This window comes from Sturnira hondurensis, unplaced genomic scaffold (genome assembly GCF_014824575.4).
Source record: "Sturnira hondurensis isolate 20B ecotype Veracruz unplaced genomic scaffold, ASM1482457v3 Scaffold0006437, whole genome shotgun sequence".
NCBI classification, from domain to species: Eukaryota; Metazoa; Chordata; class Mammalia; order Chiroptera; family Phyllostomidae; genus Sturnira; species Sturnira hondurensis.
This window is the reverse complement of record NW_028079068.1, coordinates 7,541,860-7,564,436: the sequence shown is the minus strand read 5'-3', so window position 1 is coordinate 7,564,436 and position 22,577 is coordinate 7,541,860. Positions and strand designations below refer to the sequence as shown.

Sequence of the window (22,577 nt, the reverse complement as noted above, 5' to 3'; positions counted from 1 at the left end):
GGCACCTGACCTATACTGATATTGATCCTAAAAGTCCTGGAAGGTAAACATCATCACGTGTATTTTATTAATGAAGAAACGGAAGCACAAACAAGGGGGCCGAATGACTTACTTCGGGTGGCAGAGCTGGTGAGCACTGAGGGCCAGTGTGAACACCCAAGTTCACGGCCTGCCCATGGCACCTGTGCTCCTTGCCCTGCATGCACCGGTGATACCAGTCATCCCCATGACTGTCTGAGAAGTGTCAGGCCACTGTCATCCCTTCCTCTCAGGCAGGTCACTAAACTCGATCCCGTTCACATGTTAGTGATGCTGACGCCTACAGGAGTGATCTCTAAAAGCATGTCTGTTGGAGCAGGGCAGTGGGGTGGGGTTGCTTCTCTGCTTATCCTCTCTACGGGGTGGACTGGCCATGTCTGGGGCCCTGTGTACCCCAAGAAGCTCTAGAACAGATGTTGTAAAGGGGCTCTTGCCCCAACTCACACTAGGCTGGAACTAAGGAAGAATAAATCCAGGAGCCTCCACACAGCAATGGAGGCAGTTCTGACTTCCTACGTGTTTCTTGCCCCACAAGGAGCTCCAAGTCCCTCCTTGCAAGAAAAAACATCACAGCAGGTGCTGAGCTGGATCTAACTCAGCTCCTCCTCCCGCCTGCTGCGTGACTTCAGGCGAGCCATTGACTTCTCTGGGCTTTGGTCTGCACATCAGTCATGGGGCAGAAAGGCTACGGGAGAGACTTGAACCCAGACAACCTGGAGGGCTCTTCTAGTCCTACGGGTTCCACGCTGCCGTGGAGAATCCCTGCTAGGAAACCGCAGCAGGAAAGCCTTTGCTCTGCCCGGCTCCCTCCAGTGCCGGGGGGTACAGGGGAGTCAGCCACCTTCTGAGAGGGAAGTGAGAGGTGGGAACATCTTGTTCCCGAACCTTCGGGATCAGTTCCAGGCGAATTCACCCGGGACGGCATCCGCCCGAGTGAATTGGGTGAAACGCCACAACCCTTTTTTCTTTTGCGGAGCACCTGAGGTGGCCCGTTCCCTGCCGTTCTCTCCCGGGCCTGCGCTTCAAGTCCCGTCTCCAGGAGCTGCCAGAAACCACCTGGTCTGGGTGCCAGAGGCAAATGTCCACATGGGCTTGTCACCGTGTCAGCCATCTAAACACAAACTGGAATTTAGTGCTTGGCCCCCTTCAGGGGCAGGCAGAACCATGGAGAGATGGCCGTGTCACCACAAACAAACCTCAAATAGACGCAACCAGGGACCCAGAGCTGACAGAATCAGGGTCATTCTTCCTGGAGCCCATCTCTCGTCTCTGGCTGCAGAAACTGTCTCCACAACGGCACCTCCTGTGAGAACAACGTCGGCCATCCTCTGAGATCGTCAGGCTGCCCATCAGACCCTCCGAATCCACAGAAGGAACCCGAGAGGCAGGCTGGGCGGCGGGGGTGGGGTGGGCAGAGACACCGAGGCACGTAGAAGCAGTAATGTCTCCCTCATCACACACAGGGCCCAGCAGAGACACCATCCAGTTAGGAATCCAAACCCCAAATGGCATGAGCCTGGGCTGGGCCACAGGCCCACCTTGCCCTTGAACTGAACTTCCCTCTGAAACTCTCAACGTGGGAAAAACCACAGCCTCAAAAGCATCCTCTCACCAGTTCCCTCCCACCACACAGGCTTCACCGGCTTATCAATTTTACAACCCCAAGCAAAGAGTCTGGAAAGAAACACAAAGAACAGGGAAGGTAGCCCCAACAGTTCTCCTCCCCTACTGGAGCTTTTCTGGGAAGCCTTCAGTGCCTTCTCCATTTAAAACTGCAACCCCCCAGGATCCACTGACCCTCACGCCACTTCCTTGTTCCACAGCACAGTCACCAGCCAGCTCACTGCGTGATTTCTGTATGTTGACTGCTTCCTCACTGCATCCTCTTGCTAAAATTGTAAGCTCCTAAAGTCAGGGATATTTATCTGTTTCTTCATTGTTGTTTCCCTCAAGGCCTCAGCTAGCTCTTGGCACATAGCAGGTGCTTAGTGAGAATTTGTTGAGTGAATGAATGAATCAAGCCTGGATAATACCTTAGAAAGCAAGGTGGCCCTCCTCCTTCACTACTGGATCAGGCTGCAAGTGACACAGGGTATGTGGCAAAACGGCTGTAATCAATGTGGCCTACGAGGTTCCATCAGGAAGATAGTAAGACCAACCCCCGATGGATCTCTGGTTCAGAAGCCACACGAGACCAGCGCAGTCCAACGTGGCGACTAATTTCACCTCGCTGTAACCCCTGGCCACATTGCATGCTCCTTGTGACCCTCTGGCATACTAGCCGACACGCCTGGTGCCACCGTGACTGGAAACAGAAAGCCCGTGTGTGGACACGACGTGGCCCACAGTACTTCCCCTCTTCTGAGGAGTCTCCACCCCTCTCCCCAGAATAATCCTGAATATTCCCCTGCCCCATGGAATGCCCTATCTGTCGATAAAATGAGCCTCAGTTAAAGAAACAAACCCCACTGGGGGTCGGGGGGGCTGCTCTGCCTGTGGAGGAGACTTCTCTCTCTCCCGCTCCTTCATTAATAAACTCTTTCACTTCAAACTCCATGCTGGATTGCATTAGGATTCTTTCCCGTGTGAAGCCCGGAACCCCAGTGAGTCGTGGGTCCCTGGAGCCCTGGAATGCCTGCACCAGAAGGAGCCCAGCAGAGCTGCTCTGCCTGCTGACCAGCAGGTAGACCTGCCTCCAGACCCACCTCCTCAGCCCCTGCAGGCACCTGTGTCCTGGATCACAGCCAGGACTTGAGTGGCACCGCCTCATGAGCGACAGGCCGTGAGTGTCCCCAGGCACTTGGGAGCAGACGGCAGACCACTGCCAACCAGAGTCAGCACGTGAAAGTCGGCTTTGGACCAGACCCAGCTGAAAGTGTGTCTCAAAAGCAGAAACGTGTTTGAGGCCCCCGCTGTCAGGCAGCAGAGTGCTGGGAGCTGTTGTGTGGGATGGCAGGGAGGCTGAAATTTACTGGAAATCTGCTGCTTGCTCTGGGGCCTGTCCAAGAGGAGGGGTGCCTTGTGGGGGGGGGCAGCTTCTCTCCCAGTAGGGGGTTGTCACCCCAAGGCACCTGAGGACAACCCCGGCTTGGCCACCTCAGCTCCTCACTTATCTGCCTCGCCGACACTTCCTTTTCCTTCCCTCCCATCGGTCTGGCAGGTTTTGGTCACGGCGCTTCAGTGTGTATAGACGTCCCCTTGGGAATACTGGAGTTGTAGCAAATATTCACCCTATGCAAACACGCAGACACGTGCAAAGCAAGAAAGGGCTGATGGAGACACACAGACGAGGACCGACATGCACACGCACACACATCACACTCCTTCTCTATCTCTGTTAGCTACACAATCCTTACCCCATCCAGCCCTCTATAACCACACGATTGGTTCCCCTAGCAACCGCCCCCCCCCATCTTTAAGGCCTTTTCAAAAATCTCCCATTCACATAAACTCACTTGTGGCTGAAAGAGGCTTGTTAGAAATAACAAGACACCCATTTCACCTTCATGGCTCTAAAGAGATTTCAGGAACTACAGACGAGATACCAAATATTATAGCAAAAGATGCTCCCATTGCTCTTGTCCTTCAGAAAATTCCAAGGGTTTTGGTAGCTCTGTGCCAGCAACAGAGATGAAGGCCAAATATATTTCTTACTATGAATTACATGATCACATTTAGGTGTTTTATACTATATGATGGGCACAGCACATCTATAATATTACTGTTTAGGAGATGGTTAATATAGGTTATTTAAGTGTGAACAGTAAGTTTATTTAAATAAAAGTACAAAGCAAAAAAAAATAGTTCAGCACAGGACAAAAGTCGTGGCAGTAATAAACAGATGCCCAAAGTTTAGGAGATGTTTTTTCTATGAAGTGTAGTTTTTTAATTATCTAAGTTCAAACTTGGAAATTAATATAAGCGATAAATAATTTATACCAGTCCCTTTCTTTCCCAGTAATAGTTCACTAAAGACACTGGGGATTCAGTCCTTCACTTATTCACTCATCAAATATTCATCAAGGGCTTATCAGCTAAGGTTTAGGCAGATGAAGACGGTACAGGGCTGCCCTCAAGCTGCCCCGTGCCGTCTCTCAGGAAAGGAAGACAAGGAAGTCGTCATCTCAGCCCAGTCTAGGAGGAGCTAACTCAGAGGTGTCCGACCACAGGGCAGGAATCACCCACTGGAGACTGTGGCAACAGAGCTAAGTTTTGAAGGACAGGGAAAACGTAGCGAGTTGAGAAGGGCAGTGCCTCCCAGGCAGGGCAGACGTCATTGCTGAGTGTCCACTGTCAGTCTGCAGAGTCAGCCCTGCTAGCGTCTGACCCATTGTGGCTGACACCAACCCACCAGCAATGGAGGCTGCAATCAGCCCTGAGTCCCTGGGCTGCCTGGCATATCTCTGGTATGTTCACGGAGGTGCTCTTGCCTTGAGCTCTACTTGGTTTAGTAAAGCAGTCTGTGGGTTCCTGATTTGCTCTCCCTGGGGCCAGATGTCTGCTCCCTTCCCACCTTGGCCTTGACATGGATTCCTGCACTTCCTACCTATTAGACAGATCACCCAGAATCTTGACGTCACCATCTGCCTGATGACGAATACAGCCAATGTTCAGACACTCCTGTTGTAACAGTGTAAGAGGGACAGCCTGCAGTTATCAAGCCCTTATGACATGCATTATATCATTTGGTCATTGGAACAACACGATAAGATGTTATTGTTACTTCCAAGGGATAATTGAGGATGCTGAGTCTTTAAGGGTTTAAGGAACTTACTTGAGAATATGCTTAGTAAGTGGTGGCGCCAAGGTGCATGCTGAGGTATTCTGCGTTGCAACCAAGACCTGTACAGTTAACCACTGTGCTACACCACCACTCCCCACAGTGGCTCTGCACACCCACTGGATACCAGTGTTGTTGGCCCAAGAGTTGAGGGCCTTGGGCTAGTGATTCGGGTGGCAGGCAGCCCTCCATCTTTGTGAGGAGCGGCCCCAGAAGGGATGAACGGCCTAGTCCTGTCCATTCCTGTCTTCTTTTCCTTTCCAATAACCAGGGCTCCCAGAATGCCTCATTGCCAACCTGAATGGGTTCTAACCACTGTCTGCACTCTCAGAGAAGTAGAATGGCTGAGGACAAGGAGATCAGAACCCCGATCCAGTTATCAGAAGGGGTTCCACATAGCTTATATTTTCCATCTTTGGAATTCCTTCCATGTTTGAACTTCTGGGTCCAGAAATCCTGGCTTTCAGATCAGGCAAGAAATCCTGAAATATTCAATCCCTTATGGAGATCTTAGGTCTTCTCCAAAGCATTCATTCCATCAAGGAAAGCTGCTAACACCCCATGTGTAGGGCCTTGGAGGTAGGCAGGGGGTGGGGCATGGGGACCCCCTGAAGGAGAGCAAGAAATGAAAGCAAAGAAGCAGCCTCATACCCAGTCCTGACTCCTGGGGTAAAAACCTTCGCTCTCGGCCCTGTGTCAGGCCATTTCCCAGGCAGGGCAGCCTCACCAGGGCCTCACAATGGGTCCCAGTGTGGCTGAACAGGGAGTCCCACACCAAGAGAAGATGTCATCGAGCTCTTGGGGAGGGTGGAGCTGCTGTGAGCTGCCAAGGCATAATGCACAAGCCCTGTGGGTGGCATAATGTGGTATTTATCTCCCTCTCTGTGCAGAGAGGGGACAGGAGGAACAATCCAGACTCTGTCAGCAAGGTCCTCTGGGGAGTTAAGGCCTCACTAATGAAGATGAATAAGAGGGGGGATCTGCCCTTCATGGCTGCTGCCTTTGCTACATACATATTCATGGGCTGGAGGGACGGCTCCTGGGCACGATCCATCCTCCATGGAGATGACAGGGACCGAGGTATGGCAGTGCTGATCCACACTTGGGTGGGTGTGTCTTGTGGGGCAGTGGATGAGGACTCTCCAAGAAGCACCCTTCAACGCATGGAATTTCCAAGGCAAAGTCTATTCCTTTGCCTGCTGTAGACATAGAGTTCTGATGTGAGTTCAAGAACCCCTGAAGAACACAGTTCTCAACTGAGTTCCAGAAGCAAGCCCGATTTTGCTCCTTCCAACTCAGCATCAGCTAGAAGCAGTCCCTGCCCCATATCTGCTCTGCCGGCCTTGGCCCTATGGCATTTGCTGGAGGTCCCATGTGACAGGTATGGGTACACCCAAAGGCTTAGGACACATGCCCTTATTCTCTGAACCTCCTTCTATCTGGCTCTTCCATGATGTTCCCTCAAACTAGGACTTTTAGGAAGCAAATCCCTGCCTCCCACAGACTTCCAGGGTTTAGAAAGATGACCTTGGTAGGAGATTAGACACTGTTGGGGAAACACGAACAGGACATTTGGGCATCTGCACCACGTGTCTTCAGAAGAGAGGAAATGTTGACTCAGAACCTATACACACCATCATTTAGGAAGTTAGTGGATTGGTTCTAGAGTTATAGATATTTTGATATTTAAAATGTTTCATTTCCCGTATCGGGGAGCTCAGCCTCATCCCCAGGCAGTAAAACTGGAAGAATACACACTGAGCCATCAATCAAGTCCCCTCTCTGTAGCCGGCCTCCTGTAGGTTTCAATGGAGCCGCAGGCTAATACTTAGTTGCAAGACAAATGCCTACAGAGCTCCCACAGCCTTACCTGCCTTTCTGACATGATGTAGAGTTGCTCGTGGTCCTTGGAGAAGGCCATGTCCCGGAGCACAGGGCCAGGGTCCACCACCTGCATGGTCTCGTACTGCAGGGCATTGCCCTTGGGCCCATCCACCCGGATCTGAGGAGAAGAGGGAGAGGAGAACCGAGGTGAGCACAGATCCTGCCCTGCTCACGGTTGAGCTGCAGCCCAGACACCCTCCCAGCAGCCAGGGCAGAGGCAGTGAACTGTTTCCACAGTGCCCAGAGGCCAGGCTCTGAACAGTCCAGTGTGTCATGGCTTCATGCAGGGAACGGCAAAAGTAGGTGAGGTTCCACAACCCAAACCAGGCTTTACCAAGAACCAGTATTATTTTTTCTGCTTCCTGGTATCTCAGGTAAGCTTTGGAGAGGAAGACAGTGCTGGTGGTGTGGAACGGATCTGGGATTGGGGAACCGTGGACTAAATGAATCTGCGTTTCATGTGAGTGTCATTCCGTAACAGAAAGGCAGCAGTATTTGCCATATTTACGAGCATAAAACATGTAGGCATAACTGATGTTTTTGAAATTGGTAGTCAGCTGTCTCTGCTGCACCGTGGAGGGAACCAGGCAATGGGGTCCCTGGTTCTCTACTTCCTGGAAGTTTTACACCAGGTGGGCTCATGCTGACTGTTGAAACCAATGGCGCATGCCTCAGATTTTGGAGTAGTTGGAGAGTCCTGAGACCTCCTACAGGTTCTATTTGTGTCCCCAGGGAAGGGGACATGGGCATTCCAGGAAAATGTGCTTCGGGCATCGTCCCTGCACCGTCCACCAGTCCTTCCTATGACTGCTTAGGCAACATGCAGACAATCGGGAAAGAATTTTGCCTGTGCCTGCCATCACCAAGGACAAATCTAAAAAAGCTGGGCACACACTCTAGAATCAGAGTCATTACAAGTTTGAGCTGACAGGTCTGACGATCCCTCCCCAGGGCTAACAATGCCACTCACATACGTCAGGACTGAACGTTACCAGCAATGTGGGTGTGGGGAACACTGGGGGGAGGTGGGGAGAGGCAAGAGCGAGGGGATTGCCAGGCTTGATTCGATAGCATTTGTATAAGACTATAAAATACCCACAGTGTAATTCTGGAGATTTTAATAACAAACCTAAAGAAAAATTCTATTGTAAATATTCCCGCTATGGACTCTTATTTTTAATGTCTAATTTTTAACTTCTCACAAGATCGAGGACAGCAGAAGAGTTATTCAGGGGGACTAAATTACCACAAGGGCACCACAGTGATGACCACCGACCGTCCAGATCGATTCACTTGAGAGTCGGCTGCCTCTTGTCTCTGCTGAATTCCCTGTACTCTGACAGCAGGGTATTTTGTGATTTGTGTGTGTGATTTAAAGTTTACCCTAGGATCTGTTTTTTGTTTTGTTTCTTAACTTTGAAGCATTATTTTTAAGCTCTTCCTAGACATCAGGAAGGCAGCTTTGCATATACTTCTTCATTAATATACCTCTCAATCTTAAAACTTTGGTGTTCATCTGTCATAACTTGCATGACCCCTCCAGCATCCATTCCATCCTCTCTCCCCTTTTGGGTGATATTGGAACAACTCCCTGCTTCCTGGGTGGTCCCTCATGGGCCTAAGCAAATCGATGTAATCTCACTCTCTTACCACAGTGATTGAAAGAAAGCGGGCCCAAGTCAATCAGCATGTGTGATCAGAGCAAAGCTGAGTCTGTGGTTCATGAAGGGAGAAGAGAGGACCTTTTCTCACCCTCAATAGGGTCAAAGAAACAGGGAGCTCAAAGAACTGTTGGCAGCCCTTTTGTGCCAATGAGGGGAGCTGGAACCAGAAAAGGTCAAGAGCAGAGTTAGAAAAAATAAATTATTTTTTGGTGATGTTCCTGAGCCACTAAATCAAAATAACCCCAAAGCCTTTCCAATGTTGGGACTTGCTTGTTACTCAAGAGGTTTCCTGATTGTTAAATTAATATCAAAAGTCCTAGCTGATATACAGATAGTAGATGAAAACACACGAGACCCAGGTACATTAAACAGCTGGCCGGAGCTATAGAATCTGGAGAGAGAGCCCTGATGTGAGAGACCTGTTCCTTGATGGGTTTCACAGTTGCTTCCTGAGGGTATGACCTACCATAGGGAGCCAAGGTCATTGTCTGTCTCTGGACTATATAATCCCAGTGGCTTTCACCAGTCATCGCCGATAGTGATGCTGAAAACGTGAGGTTGACAAATACTGACTTTTAAAAGTGAAGAATATATTGATGAAGTTAAAACTCCTCTTTGCCAATTTCCCATTAAGTTCACTAAACAACAAGAGCAACAACAACCAAAAACTAGTAAAGGAATCGAAGAGAGATCTGTTTAGCTCTGAAAATCAAAATGCCTCAAATTCCAATAGCCCTCCTGTTGCCTGTGCCCACCCCCAAGCCACCAGACATCTACCTGGCCTGGCCCTGACTTAATCTGAATGAAACAGGACTTCATGCAAAGCCGCCAATTGGGATTACCACCCAAGTCTGACTGTGTGGTGATGGCCTTGGCCCCCAGCCCAGCCGGGCTTCACCTCCAGCTGTGAGCCACCTTGGGAGCAGCAAGGGGAGAGTGACAAGAGTGACACTAAGCACCCTGGCTGGTCTCCAGGGCCCCGAGGCTGCCGGCAGGACCAGGCTCCCCAGGGGAAATTGGATTCAGTGCTTGAGTGATCTCTGTCCTTTGGCTCCACCTCCCTGCTCTTTAGGATGAGGTGTTGTGCTGAATGTGGGTGGACATCACTGGAAAAGCAGGAACAGGGGGCTGGACCAGGGAGCACTTGCAGGGCCAGCTCTCACGGGCCTGGCCTTCCCCAGGGAGGTGCGATGGAGTTACGGCCCTCCTTCTGTTCTCTGGGTAGGAAACCAGTTAGTTATTGGAAAGACGGGCAGGTCTCCCGCTCCCCAACCTCACCCAACCCACAACTCTGGTCAGAAAACAGAAAAGAAGGTGTTTGGTCATCCATCTGCAGAAAGAATCTCACGCAAAACATGGACAAACGGTATTTGTGATGGGACTTGCTGAACAACGGAGAATCACAAAATTTAGGTGGGATGGACCAGTGGCCAGCTCTTGGGCTGTTACAGTAAAACAGCAGCAAAAGTGGTTAATGACTCGGTCACACTGTGTGTCAGGTGTGACGCTTGGCATTCTACCTGCATTTACCTTCGCAGTTAAATCTCATTGTAATGATGACAGTGGAATAACTTTGCACGGCGACAGACGGTTATGAGACTCAGTGTGATGGCCACATCGTAGGGCATGTAAATGTTGAATCGCTATATAGTATACCTGAATCGAAGATAATATTGTATACCAGCTATACCTTAATAAAAATAAAAATAATAAATCTCCTAACTCCACAAGGTAAGCATTAATAGTATCCCCTTTAGAGAAGAGGCACAGAAAGGGTTAATAACTTGTTCACGGTCACACAGCTAGTGCACAGCATGGCTCTGACCCACACCAAGGTCTGTCTGATCCTTGTGCCCATGCTTCTGTGTGTTTACACACTACACTCTTGGATAGACAAGGCTGAATCCCTTCAAGGGCTGGGAGCGGTCGGTGTGACACAAAGCACCCTGGGTGAGCCCGAGAAAGCCTGACTATACCACTTGTCTACTGATTTCTTCAGGGAGAGACTCAGGTCCGGGAATGAAGAAGAAGCTGGTGTAAATTTTCCAATCCATGCTCCCTTCTATTTGTGTTTTACGCCTCTCGAAGCACTCTTAAATAACACCGTTTCATCTGACGGTTGTAAAGTGTGTATGACGCTGACGGCCAGCATCGACCTTCTCGTTTCATCAACCAAGCAACTGAGATGGGGGTGTTCTGTGACTCGCCAAAAATTCAGTGATAAACCAGGGACATTCGGGGCTAGAACCCAGGTCTCCGGGCTGTGGAGCCCCGGCACCTGCTCAGCACTTTTCTCTGAGCTATTTAGATTTTCCAAAAGCCTTTGACAAGGCTCCGTGTGAAGAGGGTATTGAACAGTAATGAGGCTCCATGGGACTTTGGGCGGTGTGGCCACGGAGAAAGAACCGAGTCAGAGGCAGAAAAAGGCACATTTCTGTGTGGAGAAGTGGGAACCTGGGGACTCCCAAGCGCCAGTGTTATGACTAGTCTCGATGTTAGTTTTTTATAAGTGGCCTGGAGAAGGGAACGGGAAAATGTGCAGAATAGTCTGAGCTCCTAGGGATAGCAAGAAAGCCAACGAGTAGATGAAACGCAGGAAGATGGCGTATCCTCTGCAGGGCCAGGGCTGAGGGCAGCTGCACGTGGGTGAATCGACCTGGGACTGAGAGTCGTGGGGTCAGAGGTCATGGGGTCAGACGGCAGCTCCACCGGGCGGCACTGGACCCACGACTGGGTTCGCGTCAGTAAGTAGTTACTGACGAGCATTGGTGAGGGTGTGGGGAATAGGGAATCCTTACACACTGTTGGTGGGAAGATCACGATGGAAAACAGTATGGAGGTTCTTCAAAAAATTAAAAATAGAACTACTACACAACCCCGCAATCCCACTCTTGCGTGAATATCCAAAGGAAGTGAAATTAGTATCTCGAAGTGGTATTGCTACTCTCTTATTCATTGCAGCATTACTCGCAATAGCCAAGATATGGAAAAACCTAAATATCTGTAAACGGATAAAAATTGTGACATAGATATAGATATATATAAAGTTCAGCTTTAAAATAGAAGGAAACCCTGCCATTTGCAACAACGACGAGGATGGAACTGGAGAACATTATGCTAAGTGAAATAAGCCAGACACAGAAAGACAAACACTGCGTGATCTCATTTTTATGTGGAAACTAAAATAGTCAGACTCACTGAAGCAGAGTGGGGCGGCAGTTGCCAAGGGCGGGTTGGGGGGCAGGGCAAGAACAGGAAGATGTCTGGAGATCTAATTACGGTATGGTAACTATAATCAATAGTACTGATTTCATTTGTATACTTGAAATTTGCTAAGAAGACAGTATAACAAAAAAGGGGGGGGGTTCTATGAAACTAACCTCAACTGGGTAATCTGACCGTAAATTTCCACCCCCTGGTGAGCAGTCACACCCCAGGCACACAACTTTTTAGTGCAAGGTTTATCTTTGCCCCCATCCAGCCCCAGCCATAGTTCCCCGTGCATCCGGATTAACACACCTGGGCAACAGGTGTGACCTCCCTCAAGGGAGCACAGCACTGTTCGCTATCCTGCAATCCAGGCCCCAGCTTGCCTTCTCCCAACCTCATTACCAGGGGAGGTAAGCTGCTTACCTCCCCTCCTCAATTTCAAAGGCAGAAAAGAAACAGCAAAACGGTCTCTTCCCAGAGCATCTGAGATCTTCCTTCCCAGCAACTCTCATCAGTTTGGGCTCCAATACACTCACAAAAATTTTGAACAGGTCTGAACACTCTTCACATTGACAGTAGACCTCAAGTGTTCGCATCATAAAAAGAAAATGGGAATATGTAAAGTGACGGATATATTAATTACCTCAATTGTGGTGGTGGTTTTATAATATGCACGCATTTTATGGATATGTATGTATATACACAAAAACCAAACAAGTTGTATACCTCAAATATATACAATTTAGATACATTTTATTTGTCAATTATACCTCAATATACATGTGTCTAAACATCAAGTTGCATACCTTAAAGGTATAATTTATGTATAGTTTTATTTGTCAACTATACTTCAGTAAAGATGGGGAACATGAGTAGTTATTCCATAAATGACCAACAATCAGCTCCCTATGGAAAAACCAAACTCCTGTTCTATAACTAGACAGTGGATTCTGAGCTAATGGAGGTAAGATGAGGTGAGCGAGCTTAAGGCGTGATCAAGGTCAAAGGCAGGATGACTCACTGTCACCAGCTGCTGCTCCTAACGCTCCTCGGCAACCAAAAAGGCCAGCAAAGGAAATATAGTGGCCAGTGGCTCTGGTTTACCCCCAAATGCCGGGGACACCCTGAAGCTTGGAAAGTGACAGCTTATAACAAACAAGATTTATCATTGCACGTTAGGACGAATAAAGTTTACTATTTCACACAGCGCAGACAATATGTGCAGATCATCAAATCAGCAAGAAAGGATGAGAACAACAGCTGATTTTTTTAAGGTAGAAAATGTAAAGGAGCCACTAATGTAAATGGGGGTGTTTAGAGGCTGTTATTCTCTGGGGCCGACACCAAGGACAAACCACATCCTGACCCTACGAGCCCCTTCACAGAGCGGCACCCACACCCATTCATCCCCCCGCACGCAGGTACGGGATGCCCCCTGCATTCTGGGCCCCGAGCTGGCTCCTGGGGAAGAAGGTGAATCTCAGCCCTGCCCTCCAGAGGGCCTGTCTCCTGAAGGGCTCCGATGTCACACAAACAAGGCCAAGTGGCAAATGCCACGACGGGGCTGTTCACAGGCCTCTGTTTCTTCTTTCTTCCCAGAGATCGGGCTGACCCACTGGAGTGCAACCAGGAATTACCAGCCCAGCCCTGAGCGAGGCTCAAGGGGACGTGTGTGTGCAATCTGTATGAGAAAGGGTGACCAATATGGGGCCTGACCTTGACAGTCGGTCGGGCACACAAAACACAGAGCGGATGACATGGGATCTCTCCAAAAGCCACCTTGGGAGGGAAAATGTCCTATGTCCCTGGGGAGACTGGTCTGAGGAAGAAAATGAGCGGCACTGCAGACTTTATAAAGACACCGCACACCGGCAGAGGGGGGAAGGGCAATAACATGAAAGATGGGGTCCAAGGGGGAAACGCCGCGTCTCCACGCACCACTGTCCAGAGAACAGTGTGAATGTGCTCTGTGTGGCAGAGGTGGTGTCCCTTCAGGCTGCCCCTGAGGACAAGGGGACGCTCCTCTCCAAACGCTCTGGACAGCGGGGACAAACACCAGCCGGGACACCTACACAACAGGAGATTTCCTAGTAGCGGTCACATTTAAAAGAGAAACAGGTAAAACAGATTTTGATAATCCATTTTATCAATCCAGCGGGCTCCAAATACAGCATGTGAACACATACACAGGATGAAACACTGCTAGTGAGATAATTCACCTTTGTTCTCTCAGGCTGGGTCTTTGAAACTCGATGGGCTTTCCAGGAACAACAAACCTCAGCTGGGCCGGCTGCGCTTCAGATGTGGGAGAGGCACATGTGGCCAGTGGCTACCGTACTGGTCAGTGTGATTCTAGATCACTGGGGCTACGGTCCCAGGGCTGCTCTCAGTGGACATCTCCCCCACCCCACTGACCTCCCACAAGACCCTGTGTCTCCCAGGACCTTCAATGGATAGCACGATGCCCATGGTCTTCTCTGTTTCGCATCCCATGGGCTGCAAGCTCCAGCCGGTTGTACGGCCCCATCAGACTAAGGAAGCTATCAGTGTAAGGAAACCAGGCGCAGCGACGTGGGCCTGGTTCTGGGCTAGGCTGTCACTGAGCGGAACTCCTGCACCCTGAGCGATAGCCAGGACATTGGACAGCTGCTAGTGGGTGTGGACTGGCCAGTTGGAAGATCAGGGTCCGGGGGTGTCATAGAGGCTCCCAGCTACACCAGGTAACACAGCAGGGGGTGAGTAGGAGGGTTAGATGGTGCAGGCACTTGGGGCTGGGGGCACCGCCAAGTACCAATCACATGGAGTGTTTCATTATTTAACACCCGGTGAGTCACAATAGTCAAGACCTGGAAACCACCTAAATGTCTGTTGACAGATGAAGGTTGCCAGCCGTGGCCGAGTATGTTCTGGAGATCTAACACGAGGCAATGCAACCACAGTTCACAATACTGCACTGTGTACTTGAAATTTGATAGAACGATGTGTTTTAAGTGGTTTCAGAAAAACGAACAACAACAACAAAAAAACACAGTAACTGTGTGAGGTGATAGGTCAGGTAGCTTGATTGTGGCCATTACTGCACAGCATGCATGTAGGTCAACACAGCAGCTCCTACACCTTAAACACACACAATTTTAATTTGTCAATGATGCCTTGGGGGCCGCAAGGCCGCAATAGGACGTCCAGACTGAGCATCAGTTCTGTCCAAATCAAGCAGGAACCTCCACCCGAGCCCTTAGCAGGTACTGGTCTTCCCCTCCACGTGGCTCACCAGGTACAGGCTCCTATGCCCGAGGGCACACATCGGCATGCCCGCCCTGCCCTCCCCAGCCCCTGGGTCCCAGCCTGGGATCTCCCTCTGCAGCGCACCCCCTTCCTCCAGCCTGTCCAGCAGGCAGCCCCAACACCTCTCCCCACCCCTGGAGCTGCGAGGGGCCGCGCTGCCAGGCAGACCGCTATTGAAACATCAGCAGGGTGGCCTCCACAAAGGTCAGCCATCCAGGGAGCTCCTGGCAGCTGCTTGTTTGTTTATTGGAACATTATCTGGGCCAGGCTGTTTATTTACATCCACTGAAGGATTGAACAATAAATACCGTCTTCCCGAGGCAGGCAAATGGTTGCACGAGAGCGTCCTGGCTGCGGTCTTGCTTGGAATAATCTCCCTAATGAGCACACGATGCTATTTGTCTTTAAAGGTGCAGGCCACCCCCTGGATTCCCCCCTTCTGTGCTCCTCTCACCTCTCCCCAAACTTCCTGGTCAAGGTCTACTACGCTGGCCAGGGTTCCAGGGAGGTGACAATGGGGTCTCATCTGGCAGGTGGGGAAACGGAACCGGAACTGGAAATGGAGGGTGTGGGCAGGTTAGACCTGGAGACTCACGTCTTAGGGCAGCTCTGAATTCTCCACCTAGACCCTCAAACCTCAAACCACCCGGTGGTGTGGCTGGCGGTGTTGATTAGGCCTCCCTCACAGAGCCAAGCATGGTGGGGACTTTGGAGAGGTGCCCCCTACCTTTGAGGGGGGCCAGAGCCTGAGTTAGGCCTGTTCCTCACTTGGGCAGGCTTCTGAAGTGCTCAGAATCCCCGAGGCCCCTGTGCAGGTACCTATGAACCAGTCAGTTCACAAAATGGACACTATAGTGGCGGACGGGGGTGCAGACTAGAGGAGGCAGGCAAGGTGCCTGAGGAGGGAGGTGGGGTGGGATCCAGGCTCTGCTCCTCCTCTGAGCTGTGAGCACACAACTTCGGCTCTCGAAGGTGTCCCGACCCTCTGCTCTGGCCTTGACCTGCCTCCCACTGAGGCAGGAGCACAGGCGAGGACCCTTGGTGGTAAATAAATAACCAGGATCTGCTTCCATGGCACAGGAGAGGGTGACGGTGACACTCAGAAGGAAAAAGAACAATACGCCTTTGGATCTCATTTGTGCAGTTGATGCGGTGGGCCCCAAGGGCACTATGTGCCATAAACCCCGGTCGCCATCAGTCAGCACCTTGCCACACAGGTGACAGGAAGAATGAGCACACCATGGAGTGCGGGCATCAGGAGCTCCGCAGGGGCTTGTTTGTTGAATGAATGAATGACTGTAAGAACGAATGAATGGAGGAGCTAACTCTGAGCCTGAGTTCCTGTGGTTGGGACAAGCAGGCATCCCTACACACTCACAGACACAAACACGCAAGCCATGCATGCACACAGATGCTCTCTCTGTCTCTGTCTCAAGCGCTTGAACCCTAGAACTTCCACTTATTAATCCGATGGCAGTCTGATGGAGGGCAGGGGTTCAATGCCTTCTGGGGTGAGGAGGAAGCGAGGACGGTGTGGCAGGCCAGCAGGACGGCTGTCACAAGTACGAGGAGCAACCTGCTGCCGCGGAGTTAAATCTCTTTGGGTGAAGGGGCCTCTTTATGGACAAGCTGCTGGGTTTGCAGGGCAGTGGGTGGGATGACCTCTATGTTCCCGCCAGGCCTCCGGGAGCTGGAAGTTTATCTCCCGCCAAGGACAGCTCGATCCCGCCCGGAGCACTCACTTCTGGTCAATACTCCTGTTACCCCAAACATCTGCACGCAAAACTTCACCCGTATTGTCCCTTGAACTTTCCCCCGAGCTTTTGTTTCTAAAATCATACCCCATCCTCTCCTCTGGCATTTCCGGTCTCCTTTCCCTGCCCTCCTTTTCCCTTTTTCCCCATCGCCTGGCAAACACTGCATAACTTTATTACAGTTATTGCTGATCGCCCTCGCTAGAAGGTAAACTCCACAAGAACAGAGATCTTTATCTCTTGTGTTCACTGATGTATCCCAAATGTTGAACCATGTAGTGGGTGCCCCATACGTATTGGTTGAACAAATGACTGAATGGAAACGCCCAAACTACTCATCCACGTCTTAATTTGTCCTCATGACACAGATCTTCCTTATTTTATGGCACAGAAACCAAACAACTGGGGACGCTCTAACTGGGCGATCCAGCGGCAGGAGGCGAGCTGGGCCTGCCCACCCCAGACCCCAGCAGCCTGCGGCACCCTCCGGCAGGCACCCCATTTCACATGCCACAGCCGCACCTCTCTGCCTGAGTCCCAGGGCTCGGAACGTGGGTAGGGACCCTTCTTCTATGTTCATGCGGCTGGACCTGCCCCGGAAGGGCGCAGGAGAGCATTTTGTTTAAATTTCCTGATTCCGGCCAGGAGGGAGAGGGTGCAAAGGGTGTGAGCAGTGACTAATGAGGCCCCATGTGTATGCACCAATCCCGAGCCCTGTTACCAAACCCTGTGCGGACAGTGGGTCCCTCCTGGCCTCTCGTTACACACTCCTAAAGTCAATCGATGGGTTCCAGGTTGCCATTAGGGCTTCCCGCCCTGCATTGTCCAATACAGAGAAATCAGGGACAATGGCTTCTGTTCCTCCCCCAGCCTGCTTGGGTGGTGACACAAAGAATAAAATACAATTTCAGGGAAGACAGATCCTGAAGAAACATAAAGGGGAGTTAATACGATGGATGTGAAGGAAAGGCCAAAATAAAGGTTTAAGACAACCTATTCCAAATGCAAAGCATATCCAATCGGCCTCCCTGGCTGCACCCTTCCAGAGAGACTCATTGGAGAGAACCACACCTGTAAGGTACAGGCTTGAAACCTCGGTGGGTCAGCCGGGCTGTCACCCAGGCTGTCACCCGGAGTCACCACTTATGTGACTAGCCTATACCCCGGGCCTTGGTTGGCCACTTCCCGTGTTTCTCTGGCCACACAGAAGCCTGGATGGATGACTCCCACCCCTAGGAAAAAAGGTTCAGATGAATAGACAGGAGCTCTCCACCCACCGCACACACCGAGCCACGTGCCCCGCACACCCCAGTTCACCCCAAAGTTTGGCAGACAGGCCTCGCTCACGCGTGTCACAAAGAGCCAGAGTCCTTCCTCTCTTGAGAGAGGCGTGTGGACCGAGGTGTGAGGGGTTAAGCAGATGGTGTGAATCCCACCTTTGCCACCTAGGAATCGTGTGGCCTTAGGGAACCTACTAAACTTTTCTGTGCTTCGCTTTCCTCAGACGAGAAACAGAAATAATGACAGTATTTCATTGCTAGGGGAATATGGTAATATCGCAGGCATGCTTAGCAGAGTGAAGGAGTAATAGGTAAGTTTCTCTAGATGTTCCCAACGATTACTATGAAGGTAGTTCAAATGAACCCATCCCCATGATCCCTGCTCACCCCCAGGGGGAGCAGCACCCTTATGTGCCCTAGAAGGGAATAAAGGATGTGGCCCACAGATTGGGGTCCCAGCATCTAACAAGGTCACCAGGGGTTGGATAGAGAAATCAGAACCCATGGCTCAGCCCTGGGCCATCTGAAATAGACCAGAGGAGGGGCCATGCGGGACAGAGGGCAGGGGACTGGCCTGGGAGAGCGTGTCCACAGATGGGGTGTTCTCATGGGCATGCTACCAACATGGTCCCAGGGATCTTCCCGTGGCTGCCCCGAAACCCAGAGGAATTGTCCGGGAAACCCTGAGTCTGGGTCAGCTCGGGTGTGATTGAGGAAGCCCGCACCTTGACGCAGATGGAAGACAGCAGCTTCATGAGCACGGTTCAGGCCAGCCGCCGGAGGGGGCCTCACGGCGAGGAGAGGTGTCCCTGAGGACCCATCAAAGGCAGAAAGCAGAGTCAGGGCCAGCAGGACACCGAGGAGAAGAGGACCTACTTCCTAAAGATGAAGCAGTGGCCCTCCGTGGTATCGGGAACAGTCTCAGACCAGGGTCAGGACCCCCAATTACTCATCCACACTCCCCTACTGCCCAGACAGTCAATCTCCTCCTTGCTCTCCCCACATTGTCTGGACTCAGTGTGCCCTTCTGTGAAATGGGGGGTGTCTCCTCTCCTCTGTAGCCCCCACGACCTTTAGAGTCACGGGTAGGTGAGTGAACGGAGGTGCACCATGCAGGCACGGAGCAGGTGGGCAGTCAGCCTTTCCCTTTGCAGAAGCCTCGCCTCCTCTGCAGTGGGGTCCAGCAGCTGCTAAGCGCGGCGGTGCGCCCACAAGAAGAAAACCCCCGTGTGGCGGGCGCATCTGGAGGAACCAGAAGTAGAGCGAAGGCTGGAGACGAGGGAGTCTCCCACAGGAGCTGTCCCAGGAGTTCCAGGAGCCCTAACTGGCCTGTCCTAACTCAGAGGGTGGAAGCTGCGGACGCAGAGCTTGGCGCTCAGTAGAAACAGCGATTAAGTGTTCACTGGATAAGGACAGTGGGCCCTGTCTGAGTGTTCTCCCAGGCTCAGAAGCAGCTTCCCCTCCCCCTCTCCTCCATATCCCAGGCTTTAGCCATCACCACATGTCCCCATTCCAGCCAGACAGTGGTCTCCGAACATTTTCTCATCCTCACCCCAGTGGTGTCCATCTTCAGACTGCCCATTACATATTGCCATCATCCCCTCCAGGGTACAGTCAAATGCTCCACCCCGCCCCTCCCCCACGGCAGAACATCCGCTCATATTCTCGTCACCCAGCAATCCCTGGACACTGTCCGCCCAAAGCAGCCGGAGGTGCCATACCCCGTTCATTCCTCCACGGGGCCTTTCCTGCCCAGGCGGGTGTTGTCCTTAAGGAGCAGAATGAATGAATCCTCTCTCAGAGCCTGTTCACCCCACCTCCTTCCACTCTTCTCCCACCTTCAGGTTCCTCTCTGCTTCCTTTCAGCCCCCCTCACTCTGGTCCAAGACCCTCCTCCCCAGGCTTTCTCCACAACGCCTGCCCCACCCGGACCACCTCCTCCTGTCCTGTCACCAGCAACCACACTGGAAGTCACTTGAGGCTGTCGCGTGCTTCGGTTGGCACGAACCTCTATCTTTCTTGGCTCTCACGTTTTGAGTGTGTTCCCTCTAGCCATGAGAGTGCCGGCGTCTTGAAGGCAGGTGTTCGGCAAAGCATGCAAGCATGGGGTGGTGTGGCCAGGCAAGCTGGCATCCTGACTCTACTATTAACGTTTGCAAATCCAGGCGGAATTTTTAAGATTTATTTAATATCCTTAGCTGAAATATGGGGCTTAGATATCTGAGTTCAAGTTTGCTGTCAGGTCCATCAGGTGCTCTTACTAACGTTCCTGGTGCATCAAAAGTCATAAATGCAGCCCTGGCTGGTGTGGCTCAGTTGGTTGGAGCGCTGTCCTGTGAACAGAAAGGTTTTGGGTTGGACTGGCAGTCAGGGCACACACCTGGGTTGCGGGTTTGGTTCCCCAGTCTCGGTATGTGCAACAGGCAAACCGACTGATGTTTCTCTCCCTCTTTTCCTCCCTCCCTCCCTTCCTCTAGAATCAGTAAGCACGTCCTTGGGTGAGGAAAAAAGTCATAAGCGCACAGGACTGTTGGCTGTGGCTAGTTCAAGCGGAATTGTGCTGGGTTAGTGAGTATGAAGACAAAGATAAGACAATGTGATGATGATAAGAACCTGGCAGAGCGCAGCCCCCTCAGCAAGGCCCCCGACAGTGCCATGAACACCAGGGTCCCTACATAGGTGTTCAGGAAATTAATAAGGGAACGTGTGAGCTCCACCAAGAAAACTGTGAGATCACAAATGTCCCAGATTCCTCAGAGACTCTCCCAAGCTCACATCTTTCTGTGTCCTGTCCATAAAGGGCCATCCGCCCTCTGGACCACATGGCACCTCCTCCGGGGAAGCAGGTTGGTCAGGGCAGTGCCCCCTGGCTTCTGGCTGGATGGCAGAGGGTCAGGGAATTGGGAGTGGGCAGGCGGGGGTTCAACGGTTGCCCGTCTGGGATTTCAGAAGTAGCCCTGGCTCCTGGGCTATCTAGGATCTGTGTGTGTGTGTGTGTGTGTGTGTGTGTGTGTGTGTGTGTGGTCAAATGAAGCTCAGAAGTAAGTATGTGACACGTGCAATGCTTACTCAAGACTCAGCTCAGCATCCCTAGAGGCTGACAGTTCCCCTGTGTCTCCCAGTACAGATTCAATGCCACCCTTCCTGTGCTCCAAAGGCACTTCCCGCCTGCCGTGATCACAGTGCTCACGGCCCGTGACCACATAGGTCATCGTGAGTGTCCTTGTCCTCCCCTACGTGGTTCTTGAGAGCAGAATCAGGCCTCATTCATCTTACCCAAGGTCACAAAGCCAGTGAGTGGGGCCCTGGCCAGTGCCGAAGTTTTCTGGTTTCAAACCTGTACTCAGCAACACACAACCCAAACGCCCGTGTTCTCGTGTGCCACGGGGACGGTGCCCACTGACCCCCCATCCAAAACCACTGGAGCTTCTCAGGGACAGCTCAGTCCACGCTGTCACACAGGTCTCCAAGTGTCGACTTAGTCCCTCCTCTCTCTCCCCACTCATCTCCCCGGGCAGCACAGCCCACGTTTTATTTATTTATTTACGTACTTACTTATTTGTGACTGCGCCTACTCTGAGAAAGAAACACTTGGAGCTAATTCAGATGAGAGCCCAGGAATCCATGGGGCCTGGGGTGAAGCCTATGAATGGTTTGCAGTCAGAGGGTCCCTCCCAGGGAGGCTGTGGGGCCGGCTTCCCCGGGCTAAGAACTCCGGCGGGGGTGAGGGGGAGAAGGGCAGCCCTGTCTGGGGGTGACATCACCAGACGGAGCTGGAATGCACAGATGCAGAAAGCTGTGGGGCCCCGGGGCCAGGAGGGGGTTTGGCTGTGATATCACAAAGGGGCTTTTGACGGCTCTTCGCCCAGGGAAACCACAGAAACCGGGGTTGGAGCCGCCCCCACCCTCCAGGGAGAGGCCTAAAGACACTCCTCAGACTGGCCGGGTGACCTTTGAACCCAGTGAGGGAGAGTCTGGAAAAGGTGGGCGCTCCAAGGGCTGAAGGGCCTCGAAGGAAAAATAAAACAAAATCAGTGCCTGTATGGGACGCTTGTTCTGCCAGACGCACGCAGAGTTAATTGCAGAGAAATGCATTTTAAAATAAGATATTGGAAAACCATCCTCTCCGTCACCAGCCCCCATTATTATAATTATTCATGCAGCAACGCCGAGGCCCAGGCGTTTCACAGCGATTAAGCTATTGATCCGGCAGCACGGAGGCCCCGGGCGGAGCCCACAGCCACCACTCGGGGCCCAAGGGAGTTGTCTCTCCCCACGCTCAGAGGTGGAAACCGAGGCCCGGGAGGAAGTAGACAAGAGCATGAGAATCTGGGGGTGGATTATTAATATTAAGAATCAATATACTGATACGACATGCTAACGATATATTAACGTAGTAATAGTGGTAGGCTCGTTTCTCCATCTGGGCCTCACTTCCAGGTCACGATTCCCTCTCAGGGCTTGCACAAGAAATCACATGCTGTGGTGACTAAGTGCACCGGCTCCAAGCCCAGCTGTGCTGGGAACCAGCCACAGGGCCTTTGGGAAATGAGTCAACTTCTCCAACCCCTGGTGTCCTCAGTCATGCAACGCAAAGAGCGACGGTACCTGCCACACTTGGCTGATGTGGCGAACTCCCATGTTAGTGAAGGGAAAGCACTGAGCAGACGACCTGGCCCAT

General features: G+C 51.7%; 1 protein-coding gene across 1 annotated transcript in view; it reads right to left on the bottom strand.

Annotated features, from left to right (window-relative positions):
* PLXNA4 (plexin A4) overlaps positions 1–22,577 on the bottom strand; it is a 412,384-nt gene that overhangs the window by 141,552 nt on the left and 248,255 nt on the right. The window contains exon 4 of the mRNA XM_037049178.1: positions 6,690–6,821. Coding sequence (XP_036905073.1) covers positions 6,690–6,821 — 132 coding nt within the window. The remainder of the gene's footprint in view (positions 1–6,689; positions 6,822–22,577) is intronic.